Source organism: Clupea harengus, chromosome 3, assembly GCF_900700415.2.
Source record: "Clupea harengus chromosome 3, Ch_v2.0.2, whole genome shotgun sequence".
Classification (NCBI taxonomy): Eukaryota; Metazoa; Chordata; class Actinopteri; order Clupeiformes; family Clupeidae; genus Clupea; species Clupea harengus.
Window position 1 is genome coordinate 6,479,076 of NC_045154.1, and position 18,645 is coordinate 6,497,720.

An 18,645-nucleotide genomic window follows, 5' to 3' on the forward strand; every position below is an offset into this window, starting at 1 on the left:
TTATCCTCCGTCCATATGTGTGAAACGCTGGCCCAGCCTCATCCATATTCTGGCCCCTGTGCAGAGCAGAGCCCGTTATTAGGGCCAAACAGCCGCTCCGCTGTCACTGCTGGGGAAGAGCTGCCGGGCCGGCACGCCGACAGGAGACACCTCACACAAAGAGGCCGCCAGACAGCTGGACAGATCCAGCAGATTAGCCCCCGGGAGGAAGTGACAGCTCCCCCCGTGATTGGAGAAAGGCGGCCCAGATGACAGGTACACAAGGTAACCAGCGCCAGGAGAGGCTGGCAAAGAGAAGACAGGATAATCACGGCCCCGGATGAGATAGGAGCAGAGACGGAGAATGACAGAGACATGGAGAGAGAGAGAGAGAGAGAGAGAGAGAAAGAGGTAGAAAGCCTCCCAGAGCTTTTTGTCTGTCTTGATATCATGGAAGTCTGCAGACCTTTAAGGGAGAAAAGCTTGGCCCTGAAGATGATTACGGATTAAAGGTCTCCTCTTGATTAAAGGCGAGATTTACAAGAGCCTTCAATCAGCTGGCCTTTTCCAAATGGCTCATAGCAGAGCAGGGGCTCTCCACGCCAGCATGACACGTCCCTCCGAAAAGCCCCACAGAAGGGCATCAGGATGAAGCAACCACATTGTTCTTGACAGGACCAGATACCAGCCTACTTTGCATTGTATTTTGTTTATTTCTGAATTGTCCCAAGCTATCTCCATCCAGGAAAAGAATTTCCATATGCTTTCTTTTTAACAAGTATGTGTCTATATAGCAGCCATTGTAGAGGTCATACCTGTAGGTCCACTTGCCCTTGGGCACGTACTGTCCCAGAGCTCGGGACAATGGAGAACTCAGTGGGCCATTCTCCTGAAGGGTCACCCGTGAGCCAGTCGGTTCTGTTCAGCTGTGACACCTGGAGGGCACTGGTGATGCTGGGCGGTCCGGCGCCATCCCCTGGAACCCGGAGGTGGAAGGTCATGGGCACCAACGAGGTGTTGGTCAGGCAGCAGGCTAATGTGTGTGGAAACCCTGTGAATCAAAGGCGGGATAAAGCTAGGTTTATTCCATGGGTGGATGGTCCAGGTTCAGTAGGTAAAAGTCCATCCCAGTATTTTGGCACAATGACCATCTGAATGCTAATTAGTAGAACCCAGACGATGAAAGCAATGCTATGGGTGCAGCCTGCTGGTTCAGAGCATAGATGGGACAGAAACCTGGCAGCACTTTTACTTTCAGAACCTTGAACTGTGCTCCATTTGTAAAGCACCACCCGTATTGAACCCCAAGACATGATCACTGGCCAAATGCTGTACAGCCGCATTGATTTCAATTAATTAAACACCAAGCTACAAGTTCATTTACCGAAGGACACCTCCCCAAAGTTGAGCCTCGGGATGCTGAAGTGGAACGTGGGCCCCATTACACAGCCCCTGCAAGAGATAAATTAGTTAAATATGGGGCCTCTGCTGTACGTGTGAAGGTCACCAGACATCAAGAGGTAATTAATATGGCCCTATGATTTTCACAATGCGGAAACAGTGGAATTGTGCAAGATTCAAATTTTTTTAATAAAATGACAGGAGATAAATACTTTTGATAGAAAAATAGGCAATATTTTTGCCCGAGTGAGTAATGCAGGCACGTCAAAGAAGTTTTCAGAGACAGCAAGACAAAGTTAATGAAACAACAACAATTATATGAACCTCTTACGTTCGGTGGATTTAAAATAAATTGCTATTGATTGATTGATTGATGGCGGACTGATGCATCTATGGATTGTGAAACAAACAGGAAATATGGTCCCTCGTTGTAGACTGACACAGGAGACTAGAACTGGCCACTGGGGTAACCAAGTCTTGTAACCAGAAACCAGAAGGTAATCTCCCTTTAAATACGTTTGAAATTTTTCCTAATTCTATAAAATGAAAGTGATAGTAAATGAAACTGTATTTGTTGTCTTCAGGGTTATACTAGCATTGCTACCCTACACTCCCTACCCTATTACAACATAGGTCTACCACCTAGACAGATACAAAATGTGTGTGAAAGCACAGTAGCCTATGTCCTGAGTACATATCTTGATTGGAGATATGATTTGATGATAATGAAATTGATCAAACTGAATCTAGAACAAATAAAATGGAACACAGAATCTGGCAAGAAATAAAACAGAATTTGGCAAAACATAAAACATCTCTGAAAGAGATTTCATACAGCCCTAAATGAATGAAAATCAAAAGTGTTCGAAGCAGAGAGAGAGCGCAACTAAAGGAAGGAGAGGAAGAAGGGAGGGAAAGGGGGAAAAAACAAAATCAGTCAATTTCTTGGATGACAATGCAAAAGGGTAATTCAGTAACCCTCACACTCAGCACTCTCCCATGGTAATACATCTTAATCATGAAGGGGTGCCAGGAGTGGCGTGGGTGAGTCTGAAAACCCACAGAGTGTTCGCGCCAAGAGCTCCGCACTGTACATTTCACTTAGGTGCCCCCTGAAGGAGTCTTTTAATTCAATGTATAAATCATGCAACAATAGGAAAGCAAATGAGCGTTTACAAAGAGAGTCCTATGCCAGGGTATTGACTGGATGCTTAGAGAGGGGGGGTCATACTTGTTCATGTGGCAAATTGAAGCTTAGACTAAGCACTGCTGAGGAGGAGGAGGAGGAGGAGGAGGAAGAGGAGGAGGACACAGTAGGAGGAAGAGAGATGGGATAATTGTTACACTTGAGAGGTATGGGGTCACCTGAACGTCAGGATGAGAGGCAGAGGGTTCCCCTCAATGACAAAGTGAAAGTCCTCAGAGAAAACTCCCAGGGTGCTGGAGGTGAAGGTGACCTCCAGGGCGTGGCAGTCCCCAGGGGAGACCCTCCCTGTACTGGGGCTGAAAGAGAAGCATAGGCCCTGGGCAGAGCTGGCCTCCAAAATCTGGTACAAGGCAGCTATGAGTCCTTTATTGGTCAGAAGGACCTAGAAGTAACGGTGATACATTAATAAATAAATAAATAAATAAATAAATAAAGTGAAAACAAATCAAATTAATTAATTCATTTGTAATATTTGGCTGTTGCAAAAACTAAATACATAAAGGGAATTATAATGAGTTAATTTGCAAATACCTTCTATGAAAAAACAACTGACAATGTGTAGATATTAAACCACCAGGGAATAACCCTTGTTTAACAAACTTGAAAGTAGAACATCTATGAAATCTATGTCTGTAAAATCTATGAAAGGCAAATTGAAAGGCAAATTAAATGATGGCTTTAACTAAGGTAGCAAAAATAGGGATGAAGCTAACGTTAACTAGCTAGCCAGCTAACTTAAACAAAGGATGAGCTATTACGTTTTAAATAAGGTTTCATTTATAACGTTAGCTTCATTCTTAAGATATGCAATCTGACTAAAATGTGCCTGTGTGAAGTTGCTCAAATAGGATGTTAAAGTATATATCTTTGGAAATTTAAATGATTAACCAACATGTGCCTGTAAAAGTGCCATGAATGTCTAGCCCAATGTTATTCCTTGGTGGAATTGTCTTTGCTCTAGATGTTATAGTTATGATTGTGGAGTTTCCAGAAATTAATGTATATAGTTCAAGTATATAAAAAAAGAATCAAATATAAATAGTTCTACTTTAACTTTGTATCCAATAAAATCTGCCATACATAAACAGAAGAGGGCTCATTTGGATAAATAACACTACTATGAGGAGGCAGATACCAATATGAACCGATAGGTGTCAAAGGAACAACAAAGGCATTCTTTGGACCAGTAAATGTGAATCACTTATATTTACATTTGACTGTGGATACAGTACACAAAAATCCACCAAGAACCAGCCCCATTTATCCCCATTTACAGTATATGGTCCTTTATCACTTTTCTTCATAATAGTTCTGTGTCCCACCCCCCCCCCCCCCCCCCTCTGCCCAACACTCTTGTCGTGTGAGGCTGGGGGGTACATTTCACACATCAGAGGGGTTTATTACATTGCTTCACTGCTGTGAAATGAAGCTATCACCCACTTTGGCACCTTTCGTCATACACATGAGGCTGGAAGCTGTTTGTGAATTTCCACACATGAGCCCCCTGGCATTATTACTGCAAACCTTTGCTCTAATTTAATTTGTGGTTAAAAGTGTTCACTCGTGCATGGTCTGACAGCTTAATAAGAAAGAGAGCACCACCAACGGTTCGGCGAAATTGTTCCTGGAACATCGCCTCCTTGCAGAATGGCGATGCGCGTTTTTCCTGGCTATTAAAATCCAAACTGTCAATTCTGATGCCTGGACAACTGAAGTAATCGCATCACAAATGTATCCAAATAACTAAGCGACGGAATTGTCTCAGGAAGTCTTTTGCATAATTCAGTTGTAAGTATTTTCAAACTGTGCCAGGGTCTGTTCTAATTGAGACTCCTGATAATAACAATAGACTTTAATTATTCATCAAGTTGGCTGGTGCCGAATATACACTAGTGATCTGACGATTGTTATCAGATGATAAAATATTCAATGTGAGACTATGCTGTTTACTCTTTAGTAATAGATTAATCAAAAGACAGTGTCTAGTATTTCGTTCATATTTGTTTCCCTTTTGTGCGTTGCCATGCTTTGTAAGAGGGAACGGGGGGGCTGGGGGTTGGATGAGGGAGTTTTCAGACCAACGTTGGTCTCAGTCTGGTCCTAGCCCCTTCAACTCTATATGAAATCTGAGAATGTGCTTCATCTTTCTAATCTAATGTAAACCCCACTAAGGCTGACAAGTGCCCCTGGAAACACTACATACATACATACATACATACATACCTCATAGCTATGCTTGGAGCCGATGAAGATATTGCCCATGTCTAGAAGGTCAAAGTTGACCTGCAGTTTGGGTCCTATGCCCTCTCCCTTAATGCGGAGAGGCAGGCGAGACTCGCGGCCTGATGGAGACACAAATAACAACACCAAGAGCAACAGCTAAGCATGCACAAACAACAACCAGTAGCTTGCCATCTTATAAACAAACAAACAAACTACTACACACTCACTGCAAACATACACTGAAATTGGTTTGGTCATTCTGACAAGGCATGCACAGGGCGGACCCTCAGGGGAACTAGTCAACATGCCAGGGATGTTTTTGGGAGTTGCAGCAAAGGAATAGGGAGTTTGGTGGAAGAGACTAAAGTGACTGAGTTTATTTTTTAGGGTCACAGCCTATCCAGTGTCCTTCACTCCATATGTAAATTAATGAAAATCTGAACACCACCACAGGCAGCGAATGCAAAATGATTAAATGATGAAGCAGTTTGCAGGGAACAAAGCGAGAGCACTTTAAAGTCCACACTGAAGTGCATGCTTTTAAAATGACCCTTTAAGGGTGACCTCAAGAGTCAAGTCACCACCAACCATTTCACTAACAGGACATGAAATAACAATTGTTGACCCGCTGACACGCTCTAAGAGTATTCTTAATAACTAGGGCCATGGTTACCAGTGTGCTGTCAACGTACCTGTTATGTCACAGTACACAGTCTGCTGATAGAGTTTGGCTTCCTGGGGTTTGAAAACGATGTTGACCTCCGCAGTGCTGTTGGGCCACACGTCCCCCTCCTGCAGAAAGCACATAGAAGACCACTTAACACTCTCAGACTCCTGTGCCTGGACTGGGACAGAGAATTCCACCGGACTGGACATGCCATGTGCTGCCCCACTGCATTCTTCACAGTTCATCCATTTATTCACTTTTCCCTAAAGGTGGTGAGCTGGATAATCTTGTCTGTGACAGTGAACTGAACTGGAATACTTTTAAGTAAATCCAAACCAACTCAATGGGTCTCTCCTTAACCAACAGGATGGTCTAAAATCTACTGACAGCCAGACAGCATCTTCTTACCCAAATCAAACATGCAAGTGTGCATAATGTCAAGGGAGCTTAAGAACTGAAAGAACCTGAGGTCAAATTAAAGTGAGACTGGATGCCATACTTTGTTTGTACATCTCTGCCCATAACAGCAGAAAAGGGGTAACGATCAAATCTTCTGGCAAGCGTTGAAGTCAGGCCCTCACATAGATGGTGTGTGTGTCTTGGCTAAGGTGAATCAGCTGAAAACAGCCGACAAGGACTTGCACACAGCGAGGGTGTTTGCCTTGGAGGTCACAAGAGTGCCAACAGTGCTGATGCAGCACCGCCACTGTGTGCTTCGCTTTATTCCGCCGGCATTCATTCAAGTGAGGCTAAAATCTTTCTCATTGTTCCCCTTTCACCCATCCCCCATCCTCTCTGCCCCCCTGTTGTTTTTTGCCCCTTCTTGACTCTCGCTTGTCCTCAGGAAGCCTCTACGGACCTGCAGTGCAACATGGACATGGGGCATGAGTCACCCTGGCCTCCCTGAGGAGCTGGCCATGCTTTTGAGATGCCCTAGGCAGCCGGCGTGTCTCACTGAACTATGGGGATGGATGAGGAGAGAGAGGCTGTATCTCCGGAGAGAAGAGGGGGAAAGGGGGGGTGGGGTTAGGGCGGGGGGTGAGCAGAGAGGGGTGAAATCAGGCTAGAGTCTCATCCGAGCCTCTGACTCAGCAAAAAACAAGGCCCTGTCATGCTGTTGGTGGCAAACACAGTAGAGCGCTCTTTGTTTGTACCCTGTCACCCTCTGTCACAGCCACTCCTAGATACACACACACACACACACACACACACACACACACACACACACACACACACACACACACACACACACACACACACACACACACACACACACACACACACACACACACACACACTAAGACTGGCAAAGTCATGGGCTGAGACAGCAGACGACAATAGATGGCATAATGTGCGTTGACATGATACAGGTAACAGAGAGATTAGCTGGCATTAATGTGCTGTTTAAAAATCAAGGCTGGTAGCTGGGTTTCATCAAAGCAGTGGGCCTTACACCAAGCAGAGCTGAATAAACCTCTGAGACAGATCTGTCACTGTCAGTGGAGAGGAGAGCTTCTGTATAAATGAAGGAATAAATCAGAGGCACAACTTCCTGCGGCTGCAAAGACAATGTGCACAACACTTAATGACAGCCCAGGGAAAGAGTGATCTGTGAATAATACATAATGGAATGCCCCGAAGGCAGTCATCCGAAGGCAGTATTGTCAGGCCAGATTGTCAGTGAAACTGGACAGGGGGCAAAATGATCAATGGCAATGGCCACCCTCCAGTTTTAAAAAGTGTTTTTTAATTAAGGAGTTAAAAATCCATTTGCAGTCAAGGCTTGCTAGGCAAACCCTTGGACATGTTCAATATCTGGAACACAATAAGGGCTAATAATAGCATCTGCGTTTAATCTGGCCCATACGTTAACACATATGGCCACATGAAGTCAAATCCTTGGGCCTTTCGACTGAACTTGTGCATGAGGTAAAAACTCTTGTCAGAGAAAGAAACTAGTGCTGCTGTGACATTTGCTATGTTGGACTGTGCGAGCCGGACACACACACACACACAGACACACACACACACACACACACACATGCACACACCAGAGGCTCTATGATGATGTGTTGGGGCGAGAAGGCCAGGCTCTCGTCGCACAGCTGCCGCCGCCGCTCCTGGAAGGTACGAGACAGCAGGGAGAGTTGGTGGCGTGCGGTGGGGTCAGCCCCACACTCCGTCAGGAACTGCTCCATCTCGTCATCCTCCTCCTGCTGGAGGTCCACACAGAACCTGGCGGAGGGGGAGAGAGAAAGAGAGTGAGCAAGAGAGAAGTACAGAATAGAGCGAGAGAGAGAAGTGGAAATAGGGAGAGGTAGATAGATGAAGAGAGGAATAGGGAGGATGAGAGGGGGAGACAGAGAGAAAAAAGTACATAAAATGAGAGAAAGCAAGACAGAGAAAAACAGAGGCAGGCAGGGACAAATAAACAGGAAGGCGTAGAGAGTGGCAGAAGCAGGGGAAAGAGAAAAAGTCAGAGAGAGGGAGAAAGAGGTAGGGGAAAGAGGCAAGGAGAAGGACAGAAACAAAGACAGAGAGGACGAGACAGAGAGAGAAAAAGACAAAAACGGAGACAGTGAAGGGAAAGAGACCAAGTCAGATACATTTTTTTTGTAGATTTGTAGCTAATAAACCTGCCTCCCTCCCTACCTATCTTTCTGACAACAGATAGCCAACTGTTACCAGAGGGGTCATGAAATGTGTGCCTTCACTACCCTTCCTCAAACCCATTGGATCCATAGCTGAGTTAACAGCGAATAACTTAGATCATCTGTAGTTCCCATAACTGTGTTCTGTTGTATTCTACAGACTGTGTTCTTCACAATGTCAGACAAATCCTCTAAGGAGGCGATGGTGAAGATTCCCCCGAGGGGCATTTCCCACCTCTGCTTCTGGTGCTTCTCCTCCTCCTCAGTGGCACAGCTCTTCCATTGATAGTGCACAATCGTGTCGCTCCTGTTCACTATGGCGACCGAGCGCTGGTTGGCCATGGAGATGTAGGTCTTCTCCAGGAGGACAGAGTTGCGTTCCAGCCTCAAGTTCACATCTGTTGCCGCTCCATAAAGGCTGATGTAAACATCCTCCCCTGCAGGTGCATGGAAACCACACACACATTCATCAGCACAATAACACCATCTGTAGTGTGAATGTATTATATAACCTGGTGCAGTTTCTTCACAAGACCATTTGCTCAGTAGGCTTCTTGTGCACACCAAACATATACAATCATGCATTGACAATCAATCATATACAGTCGACTGCATCTGAAATAAGTGAAAATGGTAACCTATCCACTAGGTTTCACTACACAGACAGCGAAAAGTAAGGTGGGAAGAAATAGGCTGGCAGAGCTGGGAAATGGGCCCACTTCACAATAAGTGTCGTAAGGCACTATTTAATTAATTCCACAGTAATTAACTGACACATTGTTCCTCTCCTATAAGTGTAAGCTGTCTGAATTAATTAATGGCTCAGGTACACAGTCCCTGTAGACCCTTAACGTGGGAAGTGGGACCATGAAAAATCACTGTAATTTTGACTTTCTGCCAGTGTTGCTTTAGGTGCCAAAGGAACATCATAAAGTCATTAGTGCATGTATTTAAACTACCTTACACTAAACTGGGCCAGTTGTACCTACTGTAGGCTACAAACAGCCAGACCTCCAAAACAACATTCAGAAAAGTCTGGTCTGTGTACTCTTCAGGGGTTTGTGTCTGTTTCAGTCATCAAGATGGCACTGTTGCTCTAACGACCAGCCCCCACGACACACCTGATTGCAACAAACAGTTTTCCAAGGGGACCAACCTCAGAGGTCATGTGACTGCAGCCAAAGCAACCGCCGTCAAAAACAAACAAATGAAGAAACTACATGCAAATAAGAGCACAAATCACTGCCATGGCGTATGTAAACCACCACCCCATTTTATTTGGTTGGGCTACTTTGGCTATATTCAAAGCAGGCGCCTGGCACTTCACTAGTGGTCAAATCATGATTTGACCTCACCTTGACAAAACCACAGTCGCAAAACAACACAGGATGAAAAGATATTCAAATAGGACACTGTAGCTTTCTGGTGGCGCCTGACAGATCCATCTTTTTGCAATGTAACGCTGGGAGGAGTGTCTGATGTTATTCTCCGTGATCCAGCTGGCAGAGAGTGATGTACGTCTAACATGTTTCATCTTTCATATTCTTCAGCACAAAATAAGACCAATCCATCAACATCTCTGTGTGAGTGAAGCAAAGAAGCTCTCCCTTCCCATTCCCCCGACCCTTTCCATGCGGAGTAACAAACAAATGAAATGCCCCGTTGAGTGTCAGCAACGCAGTGGGAGGAAAGCTGTTGTGAGAGACCGAACTTCTCTGACAACACTTCAAGTTTAAGTAAACAAATCACCAGCCACAAACAGCAGACAAGAAAGGCCATACAGATTTTCTATGGATTTTACGGATTTCTCCAGAAGGCATCCGAAGGGATTGACATGTATGACACGCATACAAACACACACACACACTCTGAATTCACAGCATCTCTGGTTTCTGTTCTTGATGTATATGTGTTAAAAACATGATTCAAGAAATGCACACCCTTTTCCCCTTGTAAATCCCCTTCTCCATACTAATTACCATGGGGAGTACAACGTCTTTGGTAAACACAGTTGAGTCTTTGGGGGCCTCCCCTTAAAAGCCACATCGCTGATCACTAAGAGCTCCACAGGGGCCAGTTTGTTATCAGGTCTGAGTCAGCCCTGCCTTGTGTTGTTTTCCTTCCCCTCTTTAAGCATGCACACTCAGCTGTGCCGTGCAGACACAGCCATCCATCTCTCTCTAATACTAATCTCTCAAAGATATAGGTTATACTCCAAATGTTAACTGGCACTGAGTCAGGCTATCGGAAAACCTTCACAGAGCTGCTTCATCTAAATACATTAGAGGGAATTTAAAGGAGAAAAAAAAAAAACTTGGCTCCCCAAAAGGGCCACGGCTGAAACAACCAAGTGATATACTTTTAAAGGAAAAAGAAGAAAAAGGAAATGCAACGAAAGACCACAAATTAAATCAGGGAAACTGACATGGGACCTCTGAATGTGAGCAAGCAGCTACAAAACTGTCACAGTAATTGGTGTTTGAAGTCCTTTCCGCCTAAAATGAAATGCTCTTCTTGTGTTTTTTTTTTCTTCTCCCTCCCCCTGCTGCTGTTGGAGGTGGTGGATGGAGCTGAATTTCAGATGACGGTGAGACACCTCAAGCATGAGAGGGGAACCTGCTCTCTAGTCCCCGCTCCGACTGTTACATAATCCTGTCTCCCAGCATTTAGAGGAACCAGCACTGGCTAATTCACATTTTAGTGAACAGGATCAAATTTAAGCCCAGCACATCTGATGGGCCCAGGAGCAGGGAATTAGCGTTTATTTTTATCTCTGTGTGAAACCCTGGTAGAGGGAAGAAAGGGAGACTGGGGTGTGGGGGTGGGGGTAATAGGAGGAGAGGCAAATTAAACTAAGGTAATTATCACAGATATAAGGGAGGTGACATACGAGGATGACAGGTAGAGCTTATTGTAGTTCTCTCCCATCCAGTACATATCCCTCCAACAGTGCACGCACCACACACACGCACACGCACACTCACACACACAAACACACACACACACACACACACTCACTCACACACACACCCACACACACGCCAATCTCAGGCTTTCATCTGCTCGCTTTCCTGATTAATTCTGCACTGCCATCAGTTTCCTCCTCCAAACAGAGGACATTTTAACCCCTGTCTCTGCCAGTGTAGTCGAGAAAAGAGCAGGAGAGAGAGAGAGAGAAGAGGGGAGATAGAGAGAGCGACAAGAAGATTTTTTGCCTTTGATTGCCTGCGCTGGTAGTGATGGGAAGCAGAACGATGGTAGGAGAACTGCAGCAATGAGGGGGAGGGGAGGACTGCCTCTCAGAGAGCCACTGCAGTGTGTGTGTGTGTGTGTGTGTGTATGTGTGTGTGTGTGTGTGTGTGTGTGTATGTGTGTGTGTGTGTGTGTGTGTGTGTGTGTGCGTGGGTGTATGTGTGAGTGTGTGTGTGTGTGTGAGTGATGTCTTCATTGGCTCATGTAAAGTGCACTCTAAAACGACTGCAAAAAGCATCAGTTCTGATCTTGCAGTACAGAGGCCCAGTCTACACGCAAGTCCAGGAGGGATTTCCTCCTTTTTAGGGGAAAAGATACATTTCATAGAGATGACCAAAAATCTCAATTCACATGTAAACCTTAAAAATTGTGCCCAGTTTCTCACAAATTAATATTTATTCAGCATTTTACAAATAGAATTTTCCTTTCATTCCATTCACCATAACATTAGGAAATTATCTGGGCTGCCCTTCCCAAAAGCATCACTGTGCTATGACCATCATAACTAAGAGTGTTCAAAATGGTCGTCCCTCTATCATTTACCAATGGTCATAGCAACAACAAAGCTTTTGGTAAATGCAGTATGGTGCTATAGTCTTGCTGGGAATTAACTGAGAGAAAAGTTTCTAATCTGAATCCCAGCAGGAAAGTCTACCCCCCCTGAAGCTCCATAACCAAATCTGTCATGCTCCAGCTATTAGTAAATGGATGGAAGCACACAACATGTAAATCATCCCTGAGGAAGACTAGGCTGTGTAAATAAATAAATAAATGAATAAATAAATACTGTACACTTCCTCCTATCAGTATTACCATAGATTATCATCCGCAGGGGGTATCATGGTGAAGAAAGCAATCTGCCACGTCGGAATCAGGAATCTCATGTTTTCCGGAGCAGCACTGTTTGGTGTTTTGGGAATGGTGCGAGCTGTAATGAGCCTTGCTGCCAGGCACGCAAGTGTTTATTTCTTACCGGATGGCTGAATTCATATAAAAATGGGTGGCTAAAAAGAAAAGACTACATTGGTTTTAAATGAATTTGGAATGCAATCAGTGACCTATGACCTATCTGAGAATGGATGAAATGCATGGCTTCATGAATGTGCTGATTTTACAAGGTTCAATTTTAAATATAATGGAGAGTGTGCATGATGATTGTATGTCTCTCTGTTTGTGATCACAAAAGTGCTCTGTGGTCTTTCATCCTCTGCGCTTGTCTGAGGGCTCAGGCTCCAAGTGTTGCTGTAATGAAACGCTCCCTCATTTCACATGTTTGCTTCAATGACAAACTGTTTTAATGACCAATAGGCCCGTGGTGAGGAGCTATGTACATGCCCAGAATACAATGAAGGAATCAAGCAAATGACTTGGCATGACTCAAACCATTTGTCATTCAAAGTTTTCCAAATGCATTTCTATTGTCAAGATATTTTAAGAAATGCATTACATTGTTGCAGTGATGTGAGTGGAAGTGTGTGTGTGTGTGTGTGTGTGTGTGCGTGTGTGTGTGTGTGTGTGTGTGTGTGTGTGTGTGTGTGTGTGTGTGTGTGCGTGTGTGTATGTGTGTGCGTGTGTGTATGTGTCTAAGAGAGAAAAGAGACAGACAGAGAGCGAGAATGACAGAGGGAGGGAGAGAAAAAGCGAGAGAGAGAGAGAGAGAGAGAGAGAGAGAGAGAGGGTGTGGACTTTAAGGAAGCCAGAGTGTTTCCCATGAGAAAGCTAAGGGAGAGGCTTTCAATAAGGAAGAAAAAAAAAGCAAGACAACGGAAACGCACTCTGCAGTGGCCCACTGCTGTGCAGCTCCCTCCAGCTTCAGCAGAGCTGCTCGTGGGGATTTTCTGCTTCCTGTGTACAACTCAAACTCAGCAAGCAAATGCTAAAGGACAGATAAGGCGAATGATCACAGGCAAAACAGCTGCCAGTCATTGCTAGGCATTGAAGCTCATTCAGACCCATGTGGATATCACCAAGCTCAAAATATTGTGTACTACTTAGCAAGAACTGTAAAAAAAAAAATGTCAGTTTTTCAAAGAGATTACAGGCTTTCCTCCAGACATTATGTGCAGTTTGCTTTGGGTAAGTACTAATGTCATAAATGTGTCAGAACAAGTGACAAGCTGAGGCCAGGGTCCCTAACATGTTGTCAGTGTAGGTGCGGATGCAAGGGGGGCTGGGGACAGTTTGTAAGCATATAGCACAGACTGACTGCAGAGGAACTGCTCTCTCTCTAGCAGCCAGCTGGTACAGAGCCACGAGGGCAGCCTCCCGAGCAGATTAATCTGAAACATAAATGAGCAGCAGACAGGGAAAGGTGCTAAATTAAAAATGATACGCCCCTGATGGGCCTGAAGTGGTCTTTTTAGAGTGGCGTTCACAATGAAATGTTAATGGAGCTGCTCTTCAGTGGACCTGTGTGTTTATGCACCGAGACAGCACTGCACCTCAGAACAGCCCAACCTGCCTACCGTAGCCACATTCGTCTTCACGTGTGAAAACACACACAGACACACCCAGAGCATAACACACTGTGCATGCACATGCAAGCACCCAGACGCACATATGCAATCATGCATTTATATATACACACACATACACAAACAAGGCACAATCCACACTGGCTTATGTACATGCATACTCAGGTGCACACACGCCTATGCCTATACTCACTTAAACGCACGCACATGAGATTTTACGATCACACAGACAAACCCATACACACACAGCTTCCCATTTCTAAGCCAGACTATGGCACTTTGAAAGGTTTACTGCATTTGTGTATAAGATAAGTCTCATCACAGTAGTGGCGGTAGGTCTATCCAAACACCATTAGCAGCAGCGGCTGGGCTTTTCCCATCAATAACCCATCACATTAATGAGGAAGTGCTCTTTCTATCTCACATCGAGTGATAATTCAACAACAGTCTGGTATTTTTCAGTCTCCAGGCAAGGTCATTTGGCCAGAACCTGCCAAATCACAGAAAGACTCAAAAAACAACAACCACACCCACAGCAACAAACTGCTCATTGTCTTTTAGATATTCAGAAAGGACACAAATGTATTTTTATCAAAAAATGGGAGGACTTTTTTTAAGATTAGGCCCCCACCCCAATCAAATTGAAACTGTATTGTTTATCAGGAAAACAAAATTGGAGAGAGAGAAAGAGAAAAGAGTTTGCCTCTGAGGGCTAATAAAGCCAGGTTTAAATGGGCAGGATGCTCGCTTGTGAGTGCCTGATAACCTCGACACCCCCAGCCATTCAGACTCATAAATCTGCTAATGGGATATGCTAATGAAACTCCTCCCCATTGCAGGCACTGTGATGGAGCGAAGGTGAACGATTTTTACCATAGAAATAGTGGCAACGCAAATGATTAGCACAGGTTTATGGTCTTTGCTGGAGGGTCATGGGGTGAAAAAAAAGGAAAGTTATTATAATCACATGTTAACAGCCATAAACAGATTCATCCTTTTTGTTCTGCTACATTATGTGTAGGCGAGTTTTATTTTTAAAAGCTTTTGTTTCATTTGTGAAAAGCATGATAAGATCAGTTTGTCATCTTATCTGTAGAAAGTGATCATAAAAAAACATAAAATGTACAGATAGAACAATGTTTTTGTACACTGTAATCTACTGAAAGTTATATGGGACATACATGTTATGATTGTTATGGAAATAATATACTGGATGGGACTTCATCAACACAGCATAAATAGGTTTAATTTTCAGGTTCTGAAACGTGTAACTCCCAATGACTATATTTAGCATCGTATCCAAGCCTTTGTATACACAAATGGCCTTGGCTGCAAACATCTGCTACATTAATGTTAGATGTGCTGGTGTTTCTGTACCTGTGTGGTAGTGCAGGGACAGCTCTTGAGTATGGTCTCCAGTGGTTTTGGGCAGGAAGTCCACAGTAATCTGCGTGCTCTCTCCAATACCAAGAGTCCCCTGAGGAGGGGCCACACTAAACGGGCTAGAGCCCAAGAGAGAGGAGAGATCCACTCAGTGAAACATACTGATGCACACTCACAGACACACACACACACAGAGACACACACACACACAGACACACACACACACAGAGACACACACACACACAGACACACACACACACACACACACAGAGACACACACACACACACACACACACACAGACACACACCCACACACACACAGACACACACACACACACACACACACACACACACACACACACACACACACACACACACACACACACACACACACACACATACTCATGCACATAAACTTACACACAAATCTATTTCTCATTTGTTATGCCCTGTAATTCGTTTCATTAACAATAAGGGAAAGTCAGTTAAGAGTCGATCTGTTAAAGTGTTTCAATCAGTGTACTTCATTTGGTCAGCACAACTTGACCATGCAGCTACAGGAAAACTGGCTCTTTCACAGAGCACATACAGTAACATTGAGCAGACACTGTTGATAAAACAGACACATACACAGACCGTAGAGACCAATACTGCAGTATGCATGACATTAGTGTTGGTCTTTTACATCTTCAACCAGGTTATTCACCCAGCATGTAATGTAACAAATAAATAGAGACACACACATACTTCATGCCTCAGCTCTCTTGCACTAACCTGCATGTGCTGAGCTGGAACTTGGCCTCACAGTTCCCAATGTTGCGCACCAGTAGTGTTTTCTGGGCAGTGCACTTCACTGGGCTGATGGGAAAGTGCAGCCGGTCTGGGAGGTCCAGGATGGCGCGAGCCCCGATCGCTCGAATGGGCACCTCAAACTTCTCCCTCTCCGTCACGCATATCACTCTGTGGATGTAGTCCTGCATGGCAAGGCACAACAAGGAGTAAACATGCATGAAATATAGATTCACAGGCGACAATATGCCACGTACACTTATACACATACACTGTTGATCCAGTTATTGTCATGCATGAAACATGGTCAAATACATTTCTAACATATTTACAAGTTGATAATATGAGTATTAAAGTCAGACATACATACAATAATATATAAATATATATACACAGTATAAATATATATACAGTATATATTTATTTAGTTCTGCTGCGAGTGCAGTGTAAACACATAATCTTAAGAGACGAGATACACAGTGTGTTTCCTTCAAAGAACGACTGAAGTAACATGACTAAACATCTTAAGTGTTTCATGAGATTTTAACTGAGTCTGTTGAACAACATAACTGGAATAAACAGACACGAACAAACATTAACACCAGGCACATACAGATTTGGAGGCTCGGTGACCAGGGTGTCGTGGTCTTTTTTGTCTGGGCCTTTTACACCCAGTTTACTTACTTCCTGACCTAATTACAGTCCTGCAGGCTTCTGGGCTCCCTGTCGCTGTTACACTCAGCACCACAATAAGTATTAATGTGCCAACAGAGCAAAGCAGATTAGCAGGCCATTTTAGCGGCTGCAGAAGGGTGTCTAATGGGGAAGTGTGGGCGATGGTGGAAAACTTTCAGTCTCCCGGGCCGCGCTTATCAAAGCACGTTCTCACTGCCAGCCTTATTGTTCAGGGAAGCGTTAACGAGGAATGTGCAACTTGACATTAATGTTTCGGGGCGTCCGCATCAAAGGGGAAAAAGCACAATCCTTGGAATTTGGAGGATCTCAAGCATTTGACATGTCCTAGAAGCTGTGCTAACCGGCAACGGTGACGCGTACTGTTGTTGCTCTACGTAGAGTTGTACTGTGTTGTATTGCTTTGCATTGACTGATGGAGTATTGTGTGGTGTTGCTTTGTGTTGTATGGCCCTGTGACGTCACCTGCGTCATAGTCTGCTGCATTCTGCTGTGTGGCTTTGTGTAGAGTTGCAGTACAATTGTGTGTCTTTGTCTTGTGCTGCATTGCGTTGCATAGTGTCTTACCTTATTCTCCTGAGGCGTAAAGAGGACAGTGAATGTGGAAGCCATGCCTGGAGCCACTTTGATGCACACATCCATTGGGCTGACCACTTTAAAATACAGTGAGTCCTCCTCCACCACTTTCACCAGGCGAGGTATCTGGAGACCAGCACACAAACACACACACGCGCACACACACACACACACACAAACACACACACACACACACAGACAAAAACTCATTGTTTCTTATTTAAAACTGCCTCCAGCCGCGGCCCACAAATATCCCCATCTGTATATTTACAGTCGGCTCAAACCTGCTGCAAGGAAGACAGACAGACAGACAGACAATTAGAGAGAGAGGAAGAGAGCATCTGGAGGAAAACAAATATTTTAATTAATTTAATTTCAACTTCAGTTTTAGTTGATGGACAAATATAGACTGAGAACAAGAAAAAGCATACACACACACAAACTTAGCATAAGTCACATATTGAGGTTATGTCATAATTATCCACAGTGAGCGCAAATATCTATGATTTAAATTCTGTGATTAGATAAAAAAATATACAATAATGCTAATGTATATTAGAGACTAATGATTGAGCTAAGCAGTGAGAGGGACGGAAGTTTTCTCTAGCCCACTCCGAGTGAAGAATGTATCCTTAAACTGGCACTGCAGAGGTGGCTTCACCAAGATGATAAAGATGTGACACCAGCTGGATGCAGATGAGGCAGCCGTCGCATACAAACAATTAGCAGACACTGAACCATGTAGCAGAATGTTTAGCATTTTCAATTATCCAACATTTTGACTGTCTGCATTAAGTTTATATAAATAAATAAAATGGCCTGTTAAATAACTCACAGCATATAAAAAATGATGTGTTGCAGGAGTACCGTTCATTGCTTGGGGTTCAATTTAAGCATGACTAACATCAGATACAGCACATAATGGGATTTGTGGCATTGACTGTACATAACATTCAATGTCCATGAGATGAAAGGGAAAAGAGTTCAAAATTAGATGACATTTGGCTCAGTAAATGTGTCACGTACAGTAGATTTGCATTTAGAACTTAGTGGCCAAGCAAAGAGACTTCAAAGTGAGTAAGCATCCATTAAAGACAGTGGTTTGCTTTCTTTTCTTACTCTAATGCTTATCCACAGTCTAATGCCTTAATTCCTTTCCCTGTTCCTCTCTCTCAGCAAGGTGAACGAGGAGGGAAAAGCGCCTCTAGCAAAGTGTGTCGCTGGAGACTAACTACAACCCATTTTACAATGGAGTTGACAGCAGGAGAGTGCTTTAATCTTATGTTTACGACTTATTAGGAGGTACCTTTCAAGAATACTGTAGAAGTAAATGTTCAGATAGTCATTTCT

The 18,645-nt window shown here is 44.0% G+C and overlaps 1 protein-coding gene across 1 annotated transcript in view; it reads right to left on the reverse strand.

Annotated features, from left to right (window-relative positions):
• Positions 1 to 18,645, reverse strand: part of hydin (HYDIN axonemal central pair apparatus protein) — a 76,884-nt gene that overhangs the window by 53,842 nt on the left and 4,397 nt on the right. The window contains exons 5-14 of the mRNA XM_031564398.1: positions 17,287 to 17,421; positions 16,012 to 16,211; positions 15,232 to 15,356; positions 8,364 to 8,565; positions 7,529 to 7,712; positions 5,503 to 5,602; positions 4,811 to 4,929; positions 2,746 to 2,969; positions 1,364 to 1,431; positions 795 to 1,030 (exon numbers count right to left, since the gene is read on the reverse strand). Of these exons, the coding sequence (XP_031420258.1) occupies positions 795 to 1,030; positions 1,364 to 1,431; positions 2,746 to 2,969; positions 4,811 to 4,929; positions 5,503 to 5,602; positions 7,529 to 7,712; positions 8,364 to 8,565; positions 15,232 to 15,356; positions 16,012 to 16,211; positions 17,287 to 17,421 (1,593 nt within the window). The remainder of the gene's footprint in view (positions 1 to 794; positions 1,031 to 1,363; positions 1,432 to 2,745; positions 2,970 to 4,810; positions 4,930 to 5,502; positions 5,603 to 7,528; positions 7,713 to 8,363; positions 8,566 to 15,231; positions 15,357 to 16,011; positions 16,212 to 17,286; positions 17,422 to 18,645) is intronic.